The sequence below is a fragment of the Rhinatrema bivittatum genome, chromosome 1 (genome assembly GCF_901001135.1).
Source record: "Rhinatrema bivittatum chromosome 1, aRhiBiv1.1, whole genome shotgun sequence".
Classification (NCBI taxonomy): domain Eukaryota; kingdom Metazoa; phylum Chordata; class Amphibia; order Gymnophiona; family Rhinatrematidae; genus Rhinatrema; species Rhinatrema bivittatum.
Window position 1 is genome coordinate 832,370,031 of NC_042615.1, and position 24,230 is coordinate 832,394,260.

The window sequence follows — 24,230 nt, forward strand, 5'->3', positions numbered from 1 at the left end:
TGGCAATTTCTTATGTTCTTATGTTCTAACAGCAACGTAACATTACTAACAGCATAGAGAGCAACAGCTGCAGTAACATTACTAACAGCATAGAAAGTAACAGCAGCAGTAACATTACTAACAATGGAAAGCAAGAGCAGTGTAACATTACTAACAGCATAGAGAGCAACAGCAGTAGTAACATTACTAACAGGATAGATAGCAGCAGCAGCAGCAGTATCATTACTAACAGCATAGAAAGTAACACCAGCAGTAACGTTACTAACAATAGAAAGCAAGAGAAGTGTAAAATTACTAACAGAGTAGAGAGCAACAACAACATAACATTACTAACATTAGAAAACAAGAGCAGTGTAACATTACTAACAGCATAGAGAGCAACAGCAGCAGTAACATTACTAACAGCATAGAAAGTAACAGCAGCATAACATTACTAACAATAGAAAACAAGAGCAGTGTAACATTACTAACAGCATAGAGAGCAATAGCAGCAGTAACATTACTAACAGCATAGACAGCAACAGCAGCAGTAACATTACTGACAGCATAGAGAGCAATAGCAGCAGTAACATTACTAACAGCATAGAGAGCAATAGCAGCAGTAACATTACTAACAGCATAGAAAGTAACAGCAGCATAACATTACTAACAATAGAAAACAAGAGCAGTGTAACATTACTAAAAGCATAGAGAGCAATAGCAGCAGTAACATTGCTAACAGCATAGACAGCAACAGCAGCAGTAACATTACTAACAGCATTGAGAGCAACAGCAGCAGTAGCATTACTAACAGCATAGAAAGTAACAGCAGCAGTAACATTACTAACAATAGAAAGCAAGAGCAGTGTAACATTACTAACAGCATAGAGAGCAACAGCAACATAACATTATTAACAGCATAGAGAGTAATAGCAACAGTAACATTACTAAGCATAGAGAGCAACAGCAGCAGTAACATTACTAACAATAGAAAGCAAGAGCAGTGTAACATTACTAACAGCATAGAAAGCAACAGCAGCAGTAACATTACTAACAGCATTGAGAGCAACAGCAGCAGTAACATTACTAACAGCATCGATAATAATAGCAGCAGTAACATTACTAACAATAGAAAGCAAGAGCAGTGTAACATTACTAACAGCATAGAAAGCAACAGCAGCAGTAACATTACTAACAATAGAAAGCAAGAGCAGTGTAACATTACTAACAGCATAGAAAGCAACAGCAGCAGTAACATTACTAACAGCATTGAGAGCAACAGCAGCAGTAACATTACTAACAGCATCGAGAATAATAGCAGCAGTAACATTACTAACATCATAGAAAGTAACAGCAGCAGCAACATTATTTATTTATTTATTTATTTAGATATTTTATATCCCACTAGCGGTACCCGGCCACGCGTTGCAGTGGCAGAGTCAGGTTCTTTTCCCCCCCCTCCCCCTTCCCCTTGGTCATACACCTCAGTCACATATCGTCCTCCCCCTTGGTCACTCAACCCCCCTTTCCTCCCCTGTCCCCACTCCAACTCTTCCCCTCACACTCACCCCTCCCCCTTTGGTCACTAACCCCCCCTTCACTCCCCTGTCCCCACTCCAACTCTCACCCCTCACAGTCACCTCTCCCCTCTGTGTCTCTCCCCTGACACTCACCGCCCCCTTCATTCTCCCTCCCCTCATTGTCACCTCTCCCCGCCTACTCCCTATCCTTTCGTCAGTGACACCGCACCCTCTCTGAATCTCCTTCCCTGACTCTGATCCCCTCCCGCTCGCAATGCCCTCCCAGCTGATCCCCCCATCCCTCTCCCTCTTGTGCGGTTCTGCGTGGCCCGCTCCCGAAGACGCGAGGTCAGCGAGGATCCCTCCCTGTCGTGCACGTGAGCCGTACCAGATCACCACCGCAGCTCCTCCCAGGTGTCGAAGTTCTGCCGGCCGACACCACCACGCCTGATATTGCTGCCGGTCCGCCGCTGCTGCTCCTCCCAGCGCCGTGTTGGGCCCGCTGTGCCCGACGTGCGCTCCCGCCCGTGCATGCGCAGTACAGCAGCTTCATTTCCCAAGGTAGATAGCGTGTATTTATTTATTTATTTAAAAATGTTTATAAACCGCCTTTACAATTCAAAAGAATTAATCAAAACGGTTTACAACCAAACATACATAATGAATAAACTTAAAAAATAAAACAAATTAACATTAACATTAAAATAATAGTACAATAAACATTCATGCCCTACGACTTTAAACAGTAAAATTGGATTGAATGTAAAGTATTATTTCTTATGGATATTATCTATTGAAGGTAGATAGTGACAATGTGGGAGATAAGTGAGTGTTAATTTTATGAATTAGAGAATAAACTATAGGCTTTCTGAAATAAATAGGTTTTTAGTGATTTTTTAAACTGTTGTGTAGAAGGAGTATTGCATGTCTGTCCAACAGATGTTGCTGTTTTCCCCACACACATGTAAAAACATGTTTTTATCTGTAACCGTTTGACATGTATGTAATCTAGACAGAGAAGAACCTTGCCGAAAGTGAAAGCAAGGTTGTGTCCAAATTTGAAAGCAATTGGTGCAGTAGTTTCTGAGATTATCGATTACGTCCAAACTATTTTACATTTTTATTTATATAGATTGTTCCATGTAAAGATCACAATGGTTTTCAAAAATAACATTTATAGCTATATAATCAACATTCATGGTCCATTACATATTAACTAAAGATCTAGGACAGAGCTATACAACATATAATAATAACACAGCAAATTTTACAGAATAGCCAGTGTGTTGCTTTGGGGTTCTTACATTCACTCGTTAAATTTATACCCCATGCTTCAATTGAATTCTTTTGCCTTTCTTATTATTGTTGTTCTCTGCATTCTGATTATTTTATGTTAGGTTGTATGCATTTTTGAACAGCCATGTTTTTAGCTCACATTTAAATCTCTTTCTATCTGGTATCAAACGTAACATTTCAGGTAGAGAGTTCCAAAGTTTTGGGCCTGTGATGGAGAACACACAGTCCTCTTACTTACAACAGATGTGTGCTCCTTATTGTGGGAACAGTTAGTCCTTTTATTGAGATCTTAATGTTCACTGAGGTGTGTGTTTGTAATGTCACACCAATCATACTGGTGTCACTGGAGTGAATGATTCTGAATATCACTTTAAAATAGATTCATGATTATACTGGCAGCCAGTGCAGAGAAATCAGCGAGGGTGTAATGTGATCAAATTTCCTAGTTCCTAGCAGCGATCTTGCAGCTTCATTATATAATAATTGTAATGGTTTTAGGGTATTTGTGGGAAAACTGAGTAATAAAGAGTTACAATGTGTTAGGTTTGAGAAGATTAGAGTATGCAATACTGTGTGGATGTCCCTAAAGGTTAATAGAGAGTGACAGCAGCAGTAACATTATTAAGAACATAAAGAGGAACAATAGCAGTAACATTAACAGCATAGAGAGCAACAGTAGCAGTAACATTATTAAGAGCACAGAGAGCGACAACAGTAGTAATGTTACTAACAGCGCAGAGAGCAACAATAGCAGTAACATTAACAGCATGAAGAGCAACAGCAGCAGCAACATTATTAGCATAGAGAGTAACAGCAGCAATAACATTAATAACAGCATAGAGAGGAACAGGAGCAGTAAGATTATTAACGGCATAGAGAGCAACAGCAGCAGCAACATTATTAGCATAGAGAGCAGTAGCAGCAGTAACAAAATTAACAGCATAGAAATCAACAGCACCAGCAACATTACTAAATATACAGAGTAACAGCAGTAGTTACATTATTAACAGCATAGAGAGGAACAGCAGCAGTGATATTACTAACAGCATAGAGAGCAACAACAAGCAATAACATTTTTAACAGCATAGAAAGCAACAACAAGAGTAAAAGTACTAACATCATAGAGAGAACAGCAGCAGTAACATTACTAACAGCAGAGAGTATCTGCAGTAGCAACATTAACAGCATAGAGAACAACAGCAATAGTAACATTTCTAAAAGCATAGAGAGTAACAGCAGCAGTAACATTAACAGCATAGACAGCAACAGTAACAGTGGCAATAATATAGAGAGCAACAGCAAAGGGAGCAACAGTAGCAGTAACATTATTAAGAGCATAGAGAGCGACAGTAGTAATTGTACTAACAGCACAGAGAGCAACAGCAGCAGTAACATTAACAGCATGAAGAGCAACAGCAACAGTAACATTATTAGCATAGAGAGTAACAGCAGCAATAACATTAATAACAGCATAGAGAGGAACAGCAGCAGTGATATTACTAACAGCATAGAGAGCAACAGCAGCAATAACATTATTAACAGCATAGAAAGCAACAACAAGAGTAAAAGTACTAACATCATAGAGAGCAACAGCAGCAGCAACATTACTAAGCAGAGAGCATCTGCAGCAGCAACATTAACAGCATAGAGAGCAACAGCAATAGTATCATTTCTAAAAGCATAGAGAGTAACAGCAGCAGTAACATTAACAGCATAGACAGCAACAGTAACAGTGGCAATAATATTGAGAGCAACAGCATAGAGAGCAACAGCAGCTGTAACATTACTAACAGAAAAGAGAGCAACAGCAATAGTAACATTACTGATAGCATAGATAGAAACAGCAGCAGTAACATTAACAGCATAGAGGGCAACAGTAACAGTAACATTGCCAATACCATAGAGAGTAACAGCATAGAAACATAGAAATGATGGCAGAAGAAGACCAAATGGCCCATCCAGTCTGCCCAGCAAGCTTTCACCCTTATTTTTTCTCATACTTATCTGTTGCTCTTGGCCCTTGAGAGCAGTGCTGGAGCTGCATCTAAGTGATCAAGCTTAATTGGTTAGGGGTAGTAACCGCTGCAATAAGCAAGCTACTCCCACGCTTATTTGTTTACCGAGCCTGTGCAATTCAGTTCTTGTTGGTTGTTGCTGAATATAAATCCTCTTTTCTTCATCCCCCCTGCCGTTGAAGCAATGAGCTGCGCTGGATATGTATTCCAAGTGAAGTATCAGGCTTATTTGCAACAAACAAGCTACTCCCCCGCTTTTTTGTGAATGCAAATCCTTTTTTCCACATTTCCTCTTGCCGTTGAAGCATAGAGCAATGTTGGAGTCGCATTAACCGTGTGTATGTTTATTGAATAAGTGTATTAATCACCAGGTAGTAGCTGTTATTCCCACAAGCCACTCTCATGCCTCTTCTCTTCATTCACATCTTCTAGACTTTATGGATCCACAGGGGTAGATTTTAAAAAAGCGCGCCTTCGCGTACTTTTGTTGGCGCATCAGGCGCAAACAAAAGTACGCTGGATTTTAGTAGATACGCGCGTAGCCGCTAAAATCCTGGATCGGCGCGCGCAAGGCTGCCGATTTCGTGTAGCCGGTGCGCGCCGAGCCGCGCAGCCTGCCGCCGTTCCCTCCAAGGCCGCTCCGAAATCGGAGCGGCCTCGGAGGGAACTCGCTTTCGCCCTCCCCTCACCTTCCCCTCCCTTCCTCTATCTAACCCCCCCCCCGGCCCTATCTAGCCCCCCCCCCCCTACCTTTGTCGAGGGATTTACGCCTCCCGGAGGGAGAAGTAAATCCCCGCGCGCCAGCGGGCCGCTAGCGCGCCGAGATGCGACCTGGGGGTGGTTCCGGAGGGCGCGGACACGCCCCCGGACCGCCCCGGGCCGAAACCACGCCCCCGGGCCCATCCCCGAAACGCCACGTCCCGCCCCCAAAAAGCCGTGCCGCTCCAACACGCCCCCCGACACGCCACCCTCAAAAAACCCCGGGACTTACGCGAGTCCCGGGGCTCTGCGCGCGCCGGTAGGCCTATGGAACATAGGCGCACCGGCGCGCAAGGCCCTGCTCACGTAAATCCGGGCGGATTTACGCGAGCAGGGCTCTTAAAATCCGCCCCACAGTGATTATCCCACACCTTTGAAATCCTTCACAGTTTTGGTCTTCACCACTTCCTCCGGAAGGGCATTCCAGGCATCCAGCACTCTCTCCATGAAGAAATACTTCCTGATATTGGTTCTGAGTCTTCTTCTCTGTAGTTTTAAATTGTGACCGCTGGTTCTGCTGATAGAGAGCAACAGCAGCAGTAACATTAATAACAGCTTAGAAAGCAACAGCAGCAGTAACATTACTAACAGGATAGAAAGCAACAATATAGTAACATTATTAACAGTATAGAGCGTAAAAGCATTAGTAATGTTACTAAGATCACAGAGAGTGACACCAGCAGTAACATTACTAACAGCATAGAGATCGACAGCAGCAGTAACATTACTAATAGCACAGAGAGTGACAGCAGCAGTAACCTTACTAACAGCCTAGAGAGAAACAGCAACATTAACATTATTAACAGCATAGAAGGCAACAGCAGCATTAACATTATTAACAGTATAGAGAGTAACAGCAGCAATAACATTACTAACAGCATAAAGTAACATCAGCAGTAACATTGCTAATAGTATAGAGAGTAACTGCACCAGTAACATTAACAGCATAGAGAGCAACAGTAACATTACTAACAGCATCAAGAGTATCAGCAGCAGAAATATTAATACCACAGAGAACAACAGCAGCAGCAACTTTACTAACAGCATAGAGAGTAACAGCAGCAGTATTGTTATTAACAACATAGAGGGCAACCGCAGTAGTAATGTTACTAACAGCATAGAGAGTAACAGCAGCTGTAAATTTATTAATAGCATAAACAGTAATAACATTATTCAGAGTGTAGAGAGTAACAGCAACAGTAACATTATCAGCTCAAAGCATTCAATAACACTGTTAATAACACAGAGAGTAACAACAGCAATAAGATTATTAGTAATACAGGGAGTAAGAACTTTAGTAACATTATGAACAGCACCAAGACTAACAACAGCAATAGCAATATTAACAGTGCAGAGAGTAACAGCAACAGTAATATTAACATTGCCAAGAGTAACAATAACATTATTAACAGCACTGTGAGCAAGAGCAGCAGGAACATTATTAAAAGTGTGAAAGTAACAGAAGTAACATTAACAGTACAGAGGGTAACAGTAGCAGTAATATTATTAATGTTGAGAATAACAGCAACAGTAACATTACCAGTACCCAGTATAACAACAGTAATATGCCCTCACTTGTCTGCCCTCTACCATCTCCTCTTTCAGCTCCCCTTTGCCCTACTGTCCTTCCCTTTATGCCACAGAAATAGCAGGCATAAGTCTCTGAGAAAACCTTTTCCTGGAGCAATTTTCAAAGTAAAACTAGACATGTACCTGGCAGAAAACACCTGCAGAGTTTGGAGCAATGCATGCAGTTTGAATATTGAGTTGTTCTGCAGGTAATTGCATGCACACAAATTTACGCTTTGTAAAACATAGTGTAACATGATGCATTCTGGGGGCTAATATCAAATCTTCCCACGTTAGAGAAAATTCAGTGGGGACCTTTGCTTTGATTATTGCCTAGGGAATACGTACTCTCACAGAAATTTGCACCTGCTTTGTCTGTAATACAATATGAGTTGTTTCTTCCTCTGACCTCAGCTGGCTCCAGGAATGCCTTTAAACACAGTGGATAAAACAGCATGCCTTGTTTATCAATGTGTAAATTTTACCCACATGGAGTGTGCGTAATGTTCAAACAGTTGAATGGCAACCTCTGAATAGCTAAATTCACAAACAGAAAAAATATATATTCACGTGGGGTACCTATTCATAAAAATGGCCACCAACACTTACTCAGTCTTCCTGGTGGTGCCACAATATGATCATCATTGTGACCCTCCACATGTGCATAAAGTCCCCAAACTTTGTATGTTTTCGCAATTAAAATATATAACTTGCAGTGCGTGACTTGACACAGACCACATTTCAAGCCTCGCCTTCCTCAGGGACATGAAAACGTCTGAATTGGGTGGGATGGAGGTGACGTCTTTAGTTCTTGGGCAGCGATAGCTCCTCTCCCAGGGACTGGGGATGGGATGGAGGATGTCCTCAATTCTTGGGCAGTGATGGCCTTACTGACCCTGCTGATGGGAATATGTCCTCAGTTCCTGGACAGTGACAGGTCCCCTCTCCACTGTATTGTAGGTGAGATGCGGGTATCCTTAGTTCCTGGGTAGTGATGGCTGTCAACCGAATTGGAAAGTTAGATGGGTGTGTGTATCCTCCGTTCCTGGGCAGTGATGGCTCTGTTGTCCCCATTCTCCTGCAGTTATTTATATCTGTGGCCCTCTGGATATGCTTCATCGGATCATGCTGCGAGCACACAAGGAGCAGCTAACCAACGGAGATTACATCTTCTTCTACATCGATGTGTATGGGGAGAGTTTGAGGGCTGACAACACTAGAGACACCTTCAAACCCTGGCAGAACAACCAGAGCCAGGACCATCTGATGGAGGCATTCAAGGTAAGCACAGCTTTATCCATTCATATCCATCCATCTTATAGTATATATAGCAGCAGGCCCACTGTGGAGTGCAGCCCCCTCCAAGTGTGGGAGAGAGGAGATTCATGGAGACCAGCCTCTCCCATGATCACACTCCCCCATTTGTACCATGATAACATTTGCTCCATCTCAAGACAGTGGTTACTCCATCTCTCTCATGATCGTCATCCCCTGTCTCTTTGATAATCAGGTGACCCCCATCTCTCTCATGATCACAGTCCCCTATCTCTTCCATGATCTCCAAATCTCTCCCATGATCACATTCACTCCATCTCTCCTATGATTAGAGACCCCCATCACTGCTATGATCATGTTCTCTCCATCTTCTTGTCTTCCTGTTTGCAGACGGTGTTGGTAATAACATATCATGAGCCTCAGGATCCTGAATACTTCCAGTTCCAGAAGAAATTAATTGAGCGAGCCAGGCAAGAGTTTGGAGTGGAACTGAACTATTCTCTGGTATGATATCTCTGATTATGTCTGTTCTGTCCTGTAACAGGATCAGCACGTCTGTGTGTGTGCCTGTCTGTCTGGCCCCTGGTATAACAGGATGTCCATATCACATCTGTCTGTCTGTTTATCTATCTCACCCCTGGTATAACAGGATTAATTTAGCAGGCAGCTGAAGGACCTTGGGCAGAAATAATGTCCAAAGACCATGAACTATTCAAAAAGAAAAGGGAATCCAAGAAATGTAAGAAAAAAAAATACTTTGAGCCAACAAAAGGGAAGGGGGTCATAAGTTCCATAGGACTCGATTTTCAACAAACTGCTCAGTTGTGACTGAAAATTCACCAGAATCCAGTTAGCATTAACAGGGGTAGGCACTTCCAGTCCTTGAGTGCCTCACATATATTATGTTCACCACTCACAGGACAACCCCGCATCAGTTTCACTCACCTGACACCAGACCCGCCGCTTGGCATAGACGCCACTGCCATCTTCCTCCCTAGGTGTGTGCACGCCTGAAGTCTCCTTATTTAAAGGGCCCACAGTGGGAAGATTTGGCAGTGCCCAGTGATAATATCATCTCTTCAACCCTATAAAAGGGCCTTACAGACCTTCCTGCTTTGCCTCACAACAGGTTGACTTGCCTCATCCAATTACCTAAGTCTTGCCTCGTCAGCCTGCCTTCACCCTTGCCTTGTCTAGCTCATCTTCAGCCTTGCCTCATCCAGCTCATCTTCAGCCCTGCCTCAGCCTCGCCTCATCCAGCTCATTTTCAAACTTGTCTCCTCTCCTTTCTTCAACTTTGTCTTGCTCAAGCCTTGCCATACGTCCTGCCAGCTACCAGAACCCAAGGGCTCAACCCACGGGGGAGGCATTTGGCCTAGGTGAAACCTTAGCCTGGCCCACACCAAAGAGCATTCTCCAGCTGTTGGCACAGGCCTCGTGGACTTGCCTGTGAGGCTTTGTCAGCTGTACCACAGCAACAAACTCATGCTGTTTGTTACAATTTGCTGAGGCCATGAGCTCCGCGAACGTGTTTCCACAACAGTCCATTGCCAGATTGGCTGCCCAAGTATGGGAGCAAAAGGCCGAGTTGAATTCCTTGACCACTGTCCTATGTAACTTTACTCAACAACTCCTGCAGCAGTTTGATCATCTGACTGGGCTACTTCAGGTTCTGACCCAGCATATGTACACAGTACAGTACCACCTCCCAGGTCCAGTCCCAGTATTAGCTCTGGTGAACCATTCAGACTGAGGAATCCATGATCCAGCTTCCACCACCTCCGAGAGGTTCAGATGGTTCCTCAATATATGCAAAATGCCCTTCAAGCTACTGCCGGCTCATTTTTTTTCTGAACGTGTCAAGATTACAGAATATTCTTTCCTTGTTAAATGGTCCTGCTCTTTTCTGGGCTTCTCCCTTGTGGGAACTGGATGACTTGTTTCTTAGAAATTTGGATAACTTTATATGACAATTCCGCCTGATCTGTGACAAACCCGGGCATGTCTCATCCTCTGACACAGAACTTCTTTGCATTCGTCAAGGCTTTTATACTGTGGGCAAGTATGCAGTAGAATTTTACGGCGGTTACTACCCCAAACCAAATTTTACGGCGGTTACTACCCCAAACCAAATGTGCCTGATACTTCACTTTCGATGCATATCCAGCATGGCTCTCTGCTTCAACGGCATGGGAGAAAGACTGATACATCACGCATTTCCAGCATAGCCCTCTGCTTCAACGGCAGGGGAAAAGAAAAACAACCAATAAGGGCTGTATAACATAGTCTGGGTAAAACAAATAAGCATGGGTGTAGCTTGCTTATTGCGGCGGTTACTACCCCTAACTAATTAAGCTAGATATTTCACTTGGATGCAGCTCCATCACTGCTCTCTACATTAATGCTGGGGGTGGAAGGGAAATAGAACCAAGAGCTAAGAGAAACAGATAAGTATGAGAGAAAAAATGTGAGAGGCTTGCTGGGCAGACTGGATGGGCCGTTTGGTCTTCTTCTGCCGTCATTTCTATGTTTCTATGTTTCTATGAATTTGGTACCTTAGCTTCTGAGCTCGGTTTGGGTGATGACAACCAAACAACCATTTTCTGGCAAGGATTATCTGGAAGAATAAAAGATGAACTGGCAGTTTGGGACCTTTCTCCATCCCTAGAAGCATTAGTTGCCTTGGCTATCCGAGTTGATCTAAGATTCCAGGAACAAACTCAAGAGAAGAAGCCATTCCTGTGACTTCCAAGCCTCTGAACCCCCTGGAGCCAATCTCAGACCCTTCGAGGGTTGTCACCTTTGAGGAGCCCATGCAGTTGAACAGGACACAGCTCTGTGAAGAAAAGAAACAGAGATGAAGACTGCATAACCTCTGCCTCTACTGTGCAGCACAGGGACATTTTGCCAGCTGTTGACCCAAGAAGCCAGGAAATATATACCATTGATGTCTCCCCAGAATCCAAAGATAGGAGGTTCAGGGAGGAGGCTTAGAAGGGAAGGTGCTGTTACATTCACTGCTCATGAGATGACCCCGTGAGCGGCTTCACTCATCCTACTCAGGAGCTGCCACGTGGCACAGATGCCACTTCCATCTTCCCTCTTAGGCACGTGTGCGCCTGACGTGTCCTTATTTAAAGGGCCTGCTGCAGAAGACTCTGTGGCACCCAGCAATGACATAATCTCTTCAGCCCTATAAAAGGGTCTCGCAGACCTTCCTGCCTTGCCTCAGCAACAGGTCATCTTGCCTCGTCCAGTTGCCTAAGCCTTGTTTCGTTGGCCTGCCTTCAGCCTTGCCTCATCCAGCTCATCTTCAGCCTTGTCTCCAGTCCTGTTTCTGGCCTCGTCTAGCTCAAGCCTTGCCATAAGTCTTGCCAGCTGCCAGAACACAAAGGCTCAACCCATGGGAGAAGCGGTTGGGTCTAGGTGAAGCCTTAGCCCGACCCACACCAAAGTGCATGTTATGGTCTGGATGTGGATTCTTGGGCCGACCGGCAAGAAGAGACGGTCGGAAGGCAGACACACTCAGCGAGGGATGGATCTTCACCTGGAAACCCGTGACCCTACCAGAGGAGCTGTTAAGGCCCGGGTCGCTAGGACTTAGGTGGCTTCGCCCTGGAAGCCCGAGGTCCCCCCAGGAGGAGCCCGTAGGGACCCGGACCGCTGGGACTTAGGAGAGTCACTGGCGTGGACGGTACCTGGAGCGGACAGAGGTCAGGACTGGCAGCAGAAGACTGAGACGAGGAGGCGTACCGGAGTCTGGGCAGGCAGCTAGAAACGAATCCGTGAGACGAACCAGGATCAGGACAGGCAGCAATCAGGCAGAATCGTGAGACAAACCAGGATCAGGACAGGCAGCAGTCAGGCAGAATCGTGAGACAAACCAGGATCAGGACAGGCAGCAGACAGGCAGAATCGTGAGACAAACCAGGATCAGGAACTCAGGAACAGCAACTAACTCTCTCCAAGGAGTGACCACGTTGCAAGGCAAAGCAAGGAAGGAAGCTGCGAGCTTAAATCCCCCGCCGGGGCTTACGTCAGAGCAAGGGGCATTTCAGGACTTCCGGGTGCTGGACCTTTAAGAGGCCTGGCTTCGCGCGCGCGCGCGTGTTCCCCTGCAGGGGGCGGAGCTACCATCGGGCTGAGCCGGCGTCTCCACGAGAAGGACGCCGCTGCCATGCGGCCAGGCCCGCCCGGAATCGCGCGGCTCGCGGCGCTGGAAGAGACCCGTGGGGAAGGTAAGGACCCGGTTGCTGCGTAAGCGACTGGGGCTGTAACAGTGCATTCTCCAGCTGTCGGCACAGGCCTCGTGGACTTGCCTGTGAGGCTACGTCAACTGTGCCACAACAAGAAGGGCTCACGTCTGGTTTTTCAGGATATGCATGATGAAGGTGCGTGAGATGCATTTCCTGCACTGCCTCCATTGTATGCAAATCTATCTCATGCATAGTCAATGTGGATATCCTGAAAACCAGAACTGTCTGTGGCACTCAATGACTGGAGTTACTTACCCTTGGGCTATAACACAGATTTCTAGATTTAAACCATGAACCTATCATATCTCCCCCATCTCTCCGCTAGGGTTTACAGATTCTGCAGACTGCACACCAGAATCAGCATTTCTTCTTCCCCTACCCCCAAGAGCTTGTCCAGTTCGAAAATAACATAAATATAATTGTAGCCATGACAATCTCTGTTGACAAAATGTTACCTAATTTGAATAAGAAATGGCTTCCTCTGAAGGTGGCAACAGTTTGTCATTGGTCTGAGATTAGGTCCTCCTTCTTTAATTCATTGCTCCTTGGGATAAAAAGGATTAGCTGCAAAATCTCTCAGTCTCATTGCTTTCTTAGTTCAGTGTAATTGACAGTCCACTCTTCCCTTCCACAAATAATCTCTTTTCAGATCAAGGCAGTATTTATTTATTTAGAGGTCCATATTCAAAAGCATTTAGCTGGATAACGTAATAGTTATCCATTTAAATGGCTGACATGGCTATATTTAGCCTGATAAGAAGGGGGTGTTGTGTGGGCAGGCAAGAAGCATTCCAAGGAGGAGTGGAGTTAGCCGCTTAAGTTAAGCATTCTGAGGAGGAGTGGAGTTAGCCACTTAAGTTAAGCATTCCGAGGAGGAGTGGAGTTAGCCGCTTAAATTAAGAGTTCCGAAGAGAAGTGGAGTTAGCTGCTTAAGTTAAGCGTTCCGAGGAGGAGTGGAGTTAGCCGCTTAAGTTAAGCGTTCCGAGGAGGAGTGGAGTTAGCCGCTTAAATTAAGAGTTCCGAAGAGAAGTGGAGTTAGCTGCTTAAGTTAAGCGTTCCGAGGAGGAGTGGAGTTAGCCGCTTAAATTAAGAGTTCCGAGGAGGAGTGGAGTTAGCTGCTTAAGTTAAGCGTTCCGAGGAGGAGTGGAGTTAGCCGCTTAAGTTAAGCGTTCCGAGGAGGAGTGGAGTTAGCCGATTAAGTTAAGCGTTCCGAGGAGGAGTGGAGTTAGCCGCTTAAGTTAAGATTTCCGTGGAGGAGTGGAGTTAGCCGCTTAAGTTAAGCGTTCCGAGGAGGAGTGGAGTTAGCCGCTTAAGTTAAGATTTCCGAGGAGGAGTGGAGTTAGCCGCTTAAGTTAAGCATTCCGAGGAGGAGTGGAGTTAGCCGCTTAAGTTAAGATTTCCGTGGAGGAGTGGAGTTAGCCGCTTAAGTTAAGCGTTCCGAGGAGGAGTGGAGTTAGCCGCTTAAGTTAAGATTTCCGTGGAGGAGTGGAGTTAGCCGCTTAAGTTAAGATTTCCGAGGAGGAGTGGAGTTAGCCGCTTAAGTTAAGCTTTCCGAGGAGGAGTGGAGTTAGCCGCTTAAGTTAAGCGTTTCGTGGAGGAGTGGAGTTAGCCGCTTAAGTTAAGCGTTCCGAGGAGGAGTGGAGTTAGCCGCTTAAGTTAAGTGTTCTGAGGAGGAGTGGAGTTAGCCGCTTAAGTTAAGCGTTTCGTGGAGGAGTGGAGTTAGCCGCTTAAGTTAAGCGTTCCGAGGAGGAGTGGAGTTAGCCGCTTAAGTTAAGTGTTCTGAGGAGGAGTGGAGTTAGCCGATTAAGTTAACCGGAGTGAAGGCCAGTACCAAACTTCTGTATATAAAAGCTTACAAATAAATAAAATAAATAAATAAAATAAGCTAAGCGTTCCGAGGAGGAGTGGAGTTAACCGCTTAATTTATGTGGCTAACTCTGGTCAGGCCTTGGGGCTGTCCTAAATTTAGCTGGATAAATATAATCGTCTAATTTTAAGATAGCGGTGTCTGTTTATCCAGCTAACCAGCCGAGCTGAAAACGGGCCCCTTATTTATTTATTTGTTTGTTTAAGCAATTTATATCCCTGTGGTGCAGAAATCCCAGCGTTTAAGAAAAGACATGTGAAATGTGGATGCCGCAATCATTGTGTAGACACAACGAGGAAGAGAAAGCAGGTGAATGCCCTGGAACTCATTTGAGGGCTGCAGGAGAAGAGGGAACGGAATTTCTTTCATGTACCACCGGACGCAGAGACACCCAAAGAACAGTCTGCTGCTCCTCTGATGAAGAGATTGTGAATCCCCAGCGAGGAGACTGAACTGAAAGCATACCCAGGAGGAGTAAAACAAAGAGGTCACATTGGAAATGTTGTCCTCACGCCAGGAGAGACGTCAGCGCAAGATAAGGCTTGCTTTCCAAAGAAGATTATTCACGGTCTGGCCTCTCCTCTCAACAGCACCACCAGCCAACAGGAATCTTGGACTAGATATGATGTGATGCAATCCGGATTCCTTTCTGGGACTGAAATACGTGTGGAGCTTCTCGGAGGCTAGAGAGGATGCACGCAATAGATTGTAACAAGGAGAAGCTTGGGCTTTTGTGTCACCTCCTCTCCGGTCTGGGGGAATCGCCCTGAACCCTCCTGTGATGCACTGGAAGAGGCTCAGGGCGCAGAAGGACCTGGTGATAAATCTGAGGACCTCACGCTGCTCACAGCCAAGAAATGGAACTCAGCACATTCCTCTGTTTTGCTTCTGAGCAGGTTACTTGGGTTGTTACTAAGTGAGAAAGGTGGTGCAACGCTGAACGAGAGCTTTTCCTGACATACCAGAAGGGAGGGGAGAGCATCGTCAGGGCACATTCATTAAATGAACATTTCCACAAGGGCCAATCAAATCAAGGCCCTGCTGGCAACCTGCAGGAATCTGTCCTCAGCATGGCTTTCCCCTAACATCACAATATCAGAATTATAGGCAGATAAAGGCATATTTACCCTTGTCAAACAGGCTTCGGAAAATTGTCCAGGCTTCCTGCAGATAAACAAGGAATTCCTGGGGGCAGGGGAGATCAGCAAAGTTAAATACAGGCAAAGATTGGAGTTTCGCATGTCTGTGTAGCCTTTTCTCTGCAGACCCAGGCCGCACACACGGCAGGTGCAAAGTCCATGGGTAGTCTGATATCTGCAGACTTTTCAGCTCCCATTCTTAAAGGTGAACTTTGTGGGGATGTTGGCATTTTTCTCCATAAACATTTCTCCCTCCACTCCTTTCACTCCTCTCTCTCTCTCCCCCCCTTCTCTCCTCCCTCCAGTGAGCCACTGCAGTGCCCTCCTCCCAGCCTGACAGCCCTTTATTCCTTCTCCACCCCAGCTTGATCCTGGGTCCAGATTCTCCTCTCCCACCGCTCCTATGTCCCTGCCGCCCTCTCCAGTCCCCAAGCCTTGCTCTTCCTCCCTATCCCCACCTCCAGGCCAGTTCTGGATCCTCTCATCCACCTGCTCCGTCTTCCCCTATAGTCCTCTCCTCCTCCAGGGTTTCATCGCCATAGCCTGCTGGTTGCCCAGCTCTCCTGCACCGGTCCTGGGTCTGCAGTTACATCTACGGGTAGTGGTGACTGACTCCCAGGCCATGCCGGGTCACCAACCCTGAGCCTTGTTCAACTTCCTTCCTTTTCCTCATTGGGAAAAAAAAGGAAGGTGGGGACCACTGCTGGCACTGAGCTAGCGCCTTTGTTATTAAAAAGAAAAACCATTTCCATCGCCTGCAGAGCAATGCACGGTTCAAACGGTGGCCTTAGGGAGAGTGTGGGAGCTGGCAGGAGGCAGGTGGTATTTCAGATGTTAACGTCCAGGCTGATGCTGTCTCGTGACTGATTATTATATTTCACTGATCTCGCCTTCCTGTCGCTGATGTTACTTTAACCTCCTGTGTTGCTTGCTGTGTAATGCAGCATGGCAGCCGTTCACTAGCGGTTTTCACTTATCTCTATTTCTATGTATGAAATAGTTACTTCTGCTAAACATTTGTTTTGTCATTGCAGAGTCCTGTGTGAGGGCCTTTGCCCTGCGGCCTGGATTTGCTAAAATTAAGCCCAATTAGCTTTGTTTGTTGGAGTGAATTTTAATTTGGGCTGCGGCAGAGGACTGTGCAAGGGTCACACTCTGCAGCCTGACAACTGTCCCCAAAGCAGACGAGCTTGACATTGCCTTTTGAAGTGCTAGTGTAGCCCCCGCGGTCTGTTGGCCCTGTTGCCTGACAGTTGAGCGTGGGCCCTATGCTCATCTCCTGAAATAAAGCTTCTAGCACCAGAGTCACGAGTCTCATGGAATCAGTGACTGCAGTCAGGACCAGGGTCAGAGGTTTTCATGCCTCGGATGCTGGTGCAGCATGGCTTTGCCCAAGGGAAGTCCATGCAATAAGATTACTTCCTTCACACTTGAAGCAACCAGAGAATGCCAGCGCTTAAAACTAGCAGTGTATTCCTGGAGCTTCAGTCCATGCCCATAGCACAGCCCCTAGGCATGGTTCTTAAGAGGTAGAGGTTTCCTCATCTAGATCTTGCAGCATTCTCCTTATTCCTTTTGTCTTCCTCTCTTTCTTTCTGAGGGCAGATGAACTTCATTGCAGGCTGTTTCCATGATGGTGTGCTGCTGTATGCAATGGCACTGAACGAGACCCTCATGGAGGGAAAATCCAAGAAGGATGGAATCCACATAGTGCAGAAAATTCAGGACCGGAAATTCCAAGGTAATGCTCTGCTCGTGGCCACAGGTGAGCAATAAAGGCACCTCAGGGCCTGACATGAGGGAAAGATGCAGAGAAGGGAATTCAAGGCTCTCTCTCTCTTATGAGCAAGATACATACAAGGGAACCCATATTCTCACTATCACGTGCAAGAGATACAGAGAAGAGAACCCAAGGCTCTCACTGTCATGAGTGAAAGATACAGAGAAGGGAACATAAGACACCCACTGTCATAGAGAGAAATATCCAGCAGAGAACTTAAGACTTTTATTATAATGAGCAAAAGATACAGAGAAAGGAACCTGAGGCTTTCACTGTCATGAGCAAAAGATACAGAGAAGGGAACCTGAGGCTGTCACTGACATGAGTGAAAGATACCAAGAAGGGAAAAGAAGGTTCTCATTGTCATGAGCAAAAGATACAGAGAAGGGAACCCAAGGTTCTCATTGACATGAGTGAAAGATACAGAGAAGGGAACCTGCGATTCTCACTGACATGAGTGAAAGATACAGAGAAGGGAACATAAGACACACACTGTCATAGAGAGAAATATCCAGCAGAGAACTTAAGACTTTTATTATAATGAGCAAAAGATACAGAGAAAGGAACCTGAGGCTTTCACTGTCATGAGCAAAAGATACAGAGAAGGGAACCTGAGGCTGTCACTGACATGAGTGAAAGATACCAAGAAGGGAAAAGAAGGTTCTCATTGTCATGAGCAAAAGATACAGAGAAGGGAACCCAAGGTTCTCATTGACATGAGTGAAAGATACAGAGAAGGGAACCTGCGATTCTCACTGACATGAGAGAAAGATACAGAGAAGGGAACATAAGACACACACTGTCATAGAGAGAAATATCCAGCAGAGAACTTAAGACTTTTATTATAATGAGCAAAAGATACAGAGAAAGGAACCTGAGGCTTTCACTGTCATGAGCAAAAGATACAGAGAAGGGAACCTGAGGCTGTCACTGACATGAGTGAAAGATACCAAGAAGGGAAAAGAAGGTTCTCATTGTCATGAGCAAAAGATACAGAGAAGGGAACCCAAGGTTCTCATTGACATGAGTGAAAGATACAGAGAAGGGAACCTGCGATTCTCACTGACATGAGTGAAAGATACAGAGAAGGGAACCTGCGATTCTCACTGACATGAGTGAAAGATACAGAGAAGGGAACCTGCGATTCTCACTGACATGAGTGAAAGATACAGAGAAGGGAACCTGCGGTTCTCACTGACATGAGTGAAAGATACAGAGAAGGGAACCCGAGGTTCTCATTGACATGAGTGAAAGATACAGAGAAGGGAACCCAAGGTTCTCACTGACATGAATGAAAGATACAGAGAAGAGAACCTGAGGCTCTCATTGACATGAGTGAAAGATACAGAGAAGGGAACCTGCGATTCTCACTGACATGAGTGAAAGATACAGAGAAGGGAACCTGCGATTCTCACTGACATGAGTGAAAGATACAGAGAAGGGAACCTGCGGTTCTCACTGACATGAGTGAAAGATACAGAGAAGGGAACCCGAGGTTCTCATTGACATGAGTGAAAGATACAGAGAAGGGAACCCAAGGTTCTCACTGACATGAATGAAAGATACAGAGAAGAGAACCTGAGGCTCTCATTGACATGAGTGAAAGATACAGAGAAGGGAACCTGCGATTCTCACTGACATGAGTGAAAGATACAGAGAAGGGAACCCAAGGTTCTCACTGACATGAGTGAAAGATACAGAGAAGTGAACCCAAGGTTCTCATTGACATGAGTGAAAGATACAGAGAAGGGAACCTGCGATTCTCACTGACATGAGTGAAAGATACAGAGAAGGGAACCCAAGGTTCTCACTGACATGAGTGAAAGATACAGAGAAGGGAACCCAAGGTTCTCACTGACATGAGTGAAAGATACAGAGAAGAGAACCTGAGGCTCTCATTGACATGAGTGAAAGATACAGAGAAGAGAAATTGAGGTTCTTATTGACCTGAGTGAACAATACACAGAAGGGAAACTGAGGCTGTTATTGACATGAGTGAAAGATACACAGAAGGGAACATGAGGCTTTCATTGTCTCCATTTGTCAAAATTTTCTTATTGAAAGTTATGGAGTTATGAAAGAAATATTCAAATATTTCACAGGCTTTATTAAATTCAAGGACAAAGGCTCATGATGTGAATTTTTAGAATGAAACTTCAAAAGAAACCTGTGAAAATACTACTTTAGGTAAATGCCTAGAATAATTTTCCAGGAGAGCTTATGGAAAGCAATAATGTAGTCAATATTCAAACATAGTCGGCTAAGTAAGTTAGTCATATAAGACTTATCCAGCTAACATAACTGGGATATTCAGTGGTGTGGTAGTGCCACTGAATATACCTGGATAGGTTTAAAGTTAGCCTGATAAAATAACTGACTAACTTTAAATCTACTCGATAGCAGGTTTAAAGTTGGCCAGATACCTTAGCAAGATAAGTTTGAATATCACTACTTATCCGGCTAATTTAACTGGATAAGTAGCTCCTCCCATTGACACCCCAGGAACGCCTCATTTTTACACGGGTAGATTTTAGCTGATGAGAGGTTAAGTTAGTCATCTAAATGGCTTTGAATATCTACCTCAGAGTGACCCATGCTTGGGTTTAGAGGACAATGGTGGAAACAGGGCTGGGGAGGCTGAAGTTGTGTTTGTTTTATTTTTATTGTTATGATTATATGTTTGTATTTATGTTGGGTTTTTTATTGTAAACTGCTTGGAGATTTTTAATATCAGGCAGTTTATCAAACAGAACAAATAAATAAATAAATAAATAATGCCTTTCACTCCCTGGAGAGCAGAGGCAAAGGAAGATGTGAGAAGGAGTTGCAGATGGAGGAAGCAGGATTAGCAAAATCACAGAGCAAGATGAGGGGGAAAATATGTCCATTTGCAAAAAAAAAGTCAAATATCTGAAACAAGGTAAACATTCTGAGAGAAGTAGAAAAAATGAACAGGGACCAGGAAAAATCTGGCAGGGGCCAACTGGGTGGAGGCAGTGCTGCACACTGCCATGCAAAGGACCCTGGCTCCACTGCGGCTGGGGGGATGCTGCAGAGGGGCGTCTCGCTCATTGCTCAATGCTGACACCTGCTGGTCATACTCAGGCTGCACACAGCATGGGCTCTGGAAGGTCTGCGGGCCCGGGTCGAGGGCTGTCGCAGCAGTGGCTGGGCCGGGGGAGTCATAAAATAGGCGAAAATCTCCAGATCTAGAACGGGTAGCTGTGAACCGGTTATTTACTCTTTCGGATAGTAGAAAGACTAGGGGGCACTCCATGAAGTTAGCATGGGGCACATTTAAAACTAATCGGAGAAAGTTCTTTTTTACTCAACGCACAATTAAACTCTGGAATTTGTTGCCAGAGGATGTGGTTAGTGCAGTTAGTGTAGCTGGGTTCAAAAAAGGTTTGGATAAGTTCTTGGAGGAGAAGTCCATTACCTGCTATTAAGTTCACTTAGAGAATAGCCACTGCCATTAGCAATGGTTACATGGAATAGACTTAGTTGTGGGTAATTGCCAGGTTCTCATGGCCTGGATTGGCCACTGTTGGAAACAGGATGCTGGGCTTGATGGACCCTTGGTCTGACCCAGTATGGCATTTTCTTATGTTCTTAAGTAATATATGTGTGTGTGTGTGTGTGTGTGTGTGTGTGTGTTATATTTATGAAAGAGGTGTCAGTGTGTATGTTGTATTAATGAATGGTGCATCAGTGCTATTAACATATTAATGAATGGTGAGTCTCTGGAGGTAATGTGTGTGTGTGTTATATTAATGAATGAGGTGTCAGTGTGTGTGTGTTGTATTAATGAGGATGCATCAGTGCTATTAACATATTAATGCATGGTGAGTCTGTGGAGGTAATGTGTGTGTGTGTTATATTAATGAATGAGGTGTCAGTGTGCGTGTTGTATTAATGAGGATGCATCAGTGCTATTAACATATTAATGAATGGTGAGTCTGTGGAGGTAATGTGTGTGTGTTATATTAATGAATGAGGTGTCAGTGTGTGTGTTGTATTAATGAGGATGCATCAGTGCTATTAACATATTAATGCATGGTGAGTCTGTGGAGGTAATGTGTGTGTGTGTGTTATATTAATGAATGAGGTGTCAGTGTGCGTGTTGTATTAATGAGGATGCATCAGTGCTATTAACATATTAATGAATGGAGAGTCTGTGGAGGTAATGTGTGTGTGTGTGTGTGTTATATTAATGAATGAGGTATCAGTGTGTGTGTTGTATTAATGAGGATGCATCAGTGCTATTAACATATTAATGAATGGTGAGTCTGTGGAGGTAATGTGTGTGTGTGTGTTATATTAATGAATGAGGTGTCAGTGTGCGTGTTGTATTAATGAGGATGCATCAGTGCTATTAACATATTAATGAATGGTGAGTCTGTGGAAGTAATGTGTGTGTGTTATATTAATGAATGAGGTGTCAGTGTGTGTGCTGTATTAATGAGGATGCATCAGTGCTATTAACATATTAATGAATGGACAGTCTGTGGAAGTAATGTGTGTGTGTGTGTGTTATATTAATGAATGAGATGTCAGTGTATGTGCTGTATTAATGAGGATGCATCAGTTCTAATAACATATTAATGAATGGTGAGTCTGTGGAAGTAATGTGTGTGTGTGTGTCCAGGTGTTATATTAATGAATGAGGTGTCAGTGTGTGTGTGTTGTATTAATGAGGATGCATCAGTGCTATTAACATATTAATGAATGGTGAGTCTGTGGAGGTAATGTGTGTGTGTGTGTGTAATATTAATGAATGAGGTGTCAGTGTGTGTGTTGTATTAATGAATGGTGCATCAGTGCTATTAACATATTGATGAATGGTGAGTCTGTGGAGGTAATGTGTGTGTGTGTTATATTAATGAATGAGGTGTCAGTGTGTGTGTGTTGTATTAATGAGGATGCATCAGTGCTATTAACATATTAATGCATGGTGAGTCTGTGGAGGTAATGTGTGTGTGTGTTATATTAATGAATGAGGTGTCAGTGTGTGTGTGTTGTATTAATGAGGATGCATCAGTGCTATTAACATATTAATGCATGGTGAGTCTGTGGAGGTAATGTGTGTGTGTGTGTCATATTTATTAATGAGGTGTCTGTGTGTGTGTTGTATTAATGATGGTGCATCTGTGCTATTAACATATTAATGAATGGAGAGTCTGTGGAAGTAATGTGTGTGTGTGTGTTATATTAATGAATGAGATGTCAGTGTATGTGCTGTATTAATGAGGATGCATCAGTGCTAATAACATATTAATGAATGGTGAGTCTGTGGAAGTAATGTGTGTGTGTGTGTGTCCAGGTGTTATATTAATGAATGAGGTGTCAGTGTGTGTGCTGTATTAATTAGGATGCATCAGTGCTATTAACATATTAATGAATGCTGAGTCTGTGGAGGTAATGTGTGTGTGTTATATTAATGAATGAGGTGTCATTGTGTGTGTTGTATTAATGAATGGTGCATCAGTGCTATTAACATATTTATTTATTTATTTATTTATTTAAGGTTTTTTTATACCGGCATTCATGAACTCGTTCACATCATGTCGGTTTACAGAAAACAGGGGTGCGGATAATACAACCAAAAAACATAAATAACGTGATGAAGAGAAGCAGTTACAATTAACAAGGGCTAATGAACTGGGAATGTAAGAAATAGAAAGAGATAGAGGAGAATAATTATATACAAAAGTTCAATATAAATATGGTGTCTCATATGTACAGTCTCTGAGTAGAGAGTTTGTTTATGGTGCATATTAGGTAGAGTTCGAGAAGGCTTGCCTGAAAAGCCATGTCTTGAGTCTTTTCCTAAAGGTTAGGAGACATGGTTCGTTTCTGAGTTCTGGAGGGATGGAGTTCCATAACTGTGGGCCTGCGGTGGAAAGGGCTCGGTCTCTTAAGGTGCTGTGATTAGTGGTTTTCGTGGGTGGAACAATGAGGCATCCTCTGTAGGCTTCCCTGGTCGGTCTTGTGGATTTGTGGAAGCGGGGAGGAATTTGTAGATCGATTGTGGTATGTTGGTGAATGATTTTGTATATCAAGGTGATGGATTTATAAATGACTCTGAAATGAATTGGTAACCAGTGGAGGTCTTGTAGCACTGGGGAGATATGGTCTCTTTTCTTAGTGTTTGTCAGTAGACGGGCTGCTGCGTTTTGGACCATTTGGAGCGGTTTTGTGTATGAGGAGGGGAGGCCAAGTAAAGTGGAGCAGCAGTAGTCCAATTTTGAGAAAATGAGGGCTTGGAGGATGGTTCTGAAGTCTTTGGCATGGAAGAGTGGTCTTATCCTTTTTAAAACTTGCAGTTTATAGAAACAGTCTTTGGTGGTTTTATTGATGTGGGCTTTGAAGTTTAGTTTATTGTCGATTAGCACACCTAGATCTCTTACATGAGTGGTTTGTAGGTTGTTTGGCAGAGAGGTTGTGAGATTGTTATCAGGAGTTATGAGTAATACTTCAGTTTTGGCGGAGTTTAGTACCAGATTGAGGCTGTTGAGGAGGTTTTTGATTTCTAGGTGACAGGATTCCCAGTATTCAAGGGTTTTTGAGTATGATTCTTTGATGGGGATCAGGATCTGGATGTCATCTGCATAGAGAAAGTGTATTAACTTGAGGTTGATGAGGAGTTGACATAGTGGTAGGAGGTAAATATTAAAGAGTGTAGGGGATAAAGAGGAACCTTGTGGGACTCCGATGGTCGAGTCGTGGCGTGATGATTCTTTATTCTGGATTTTTACCTTGTAGCCTCTGTTGG

At 44.3% G+C, this 24,230-nt stretch overlaps 1 protein-coding gene across 1 annotated transcript in view; it reads left to right on the forward strand.

Moving 5' to 3' along the window:
* The window catches only part of NPR2 (natriuretic peptide receptor 2), a 393,621-nt gene that overhangs the window by 193,028 nt on the left and 176,363 nt on the right, over positions 1-24,230 (forward strand). Inside the window, exons 2-4 of the mRNA XM_029583214.1 lie at positions 8,223-8,419; positions 8,804-8,917; positions 17,281-17,416. Of these exons, the coding sequence (XP_029439074.1) occupies positions 8,223-8,419; positions 8,804-8,917; positions 17,281-17,416 (447 nt within the window). The remainder of the gene's footprint in view (positions 1-8,222; positions 8,420-8,803; positions 8,918-17,280; positions 17,417-24,230) is intronic.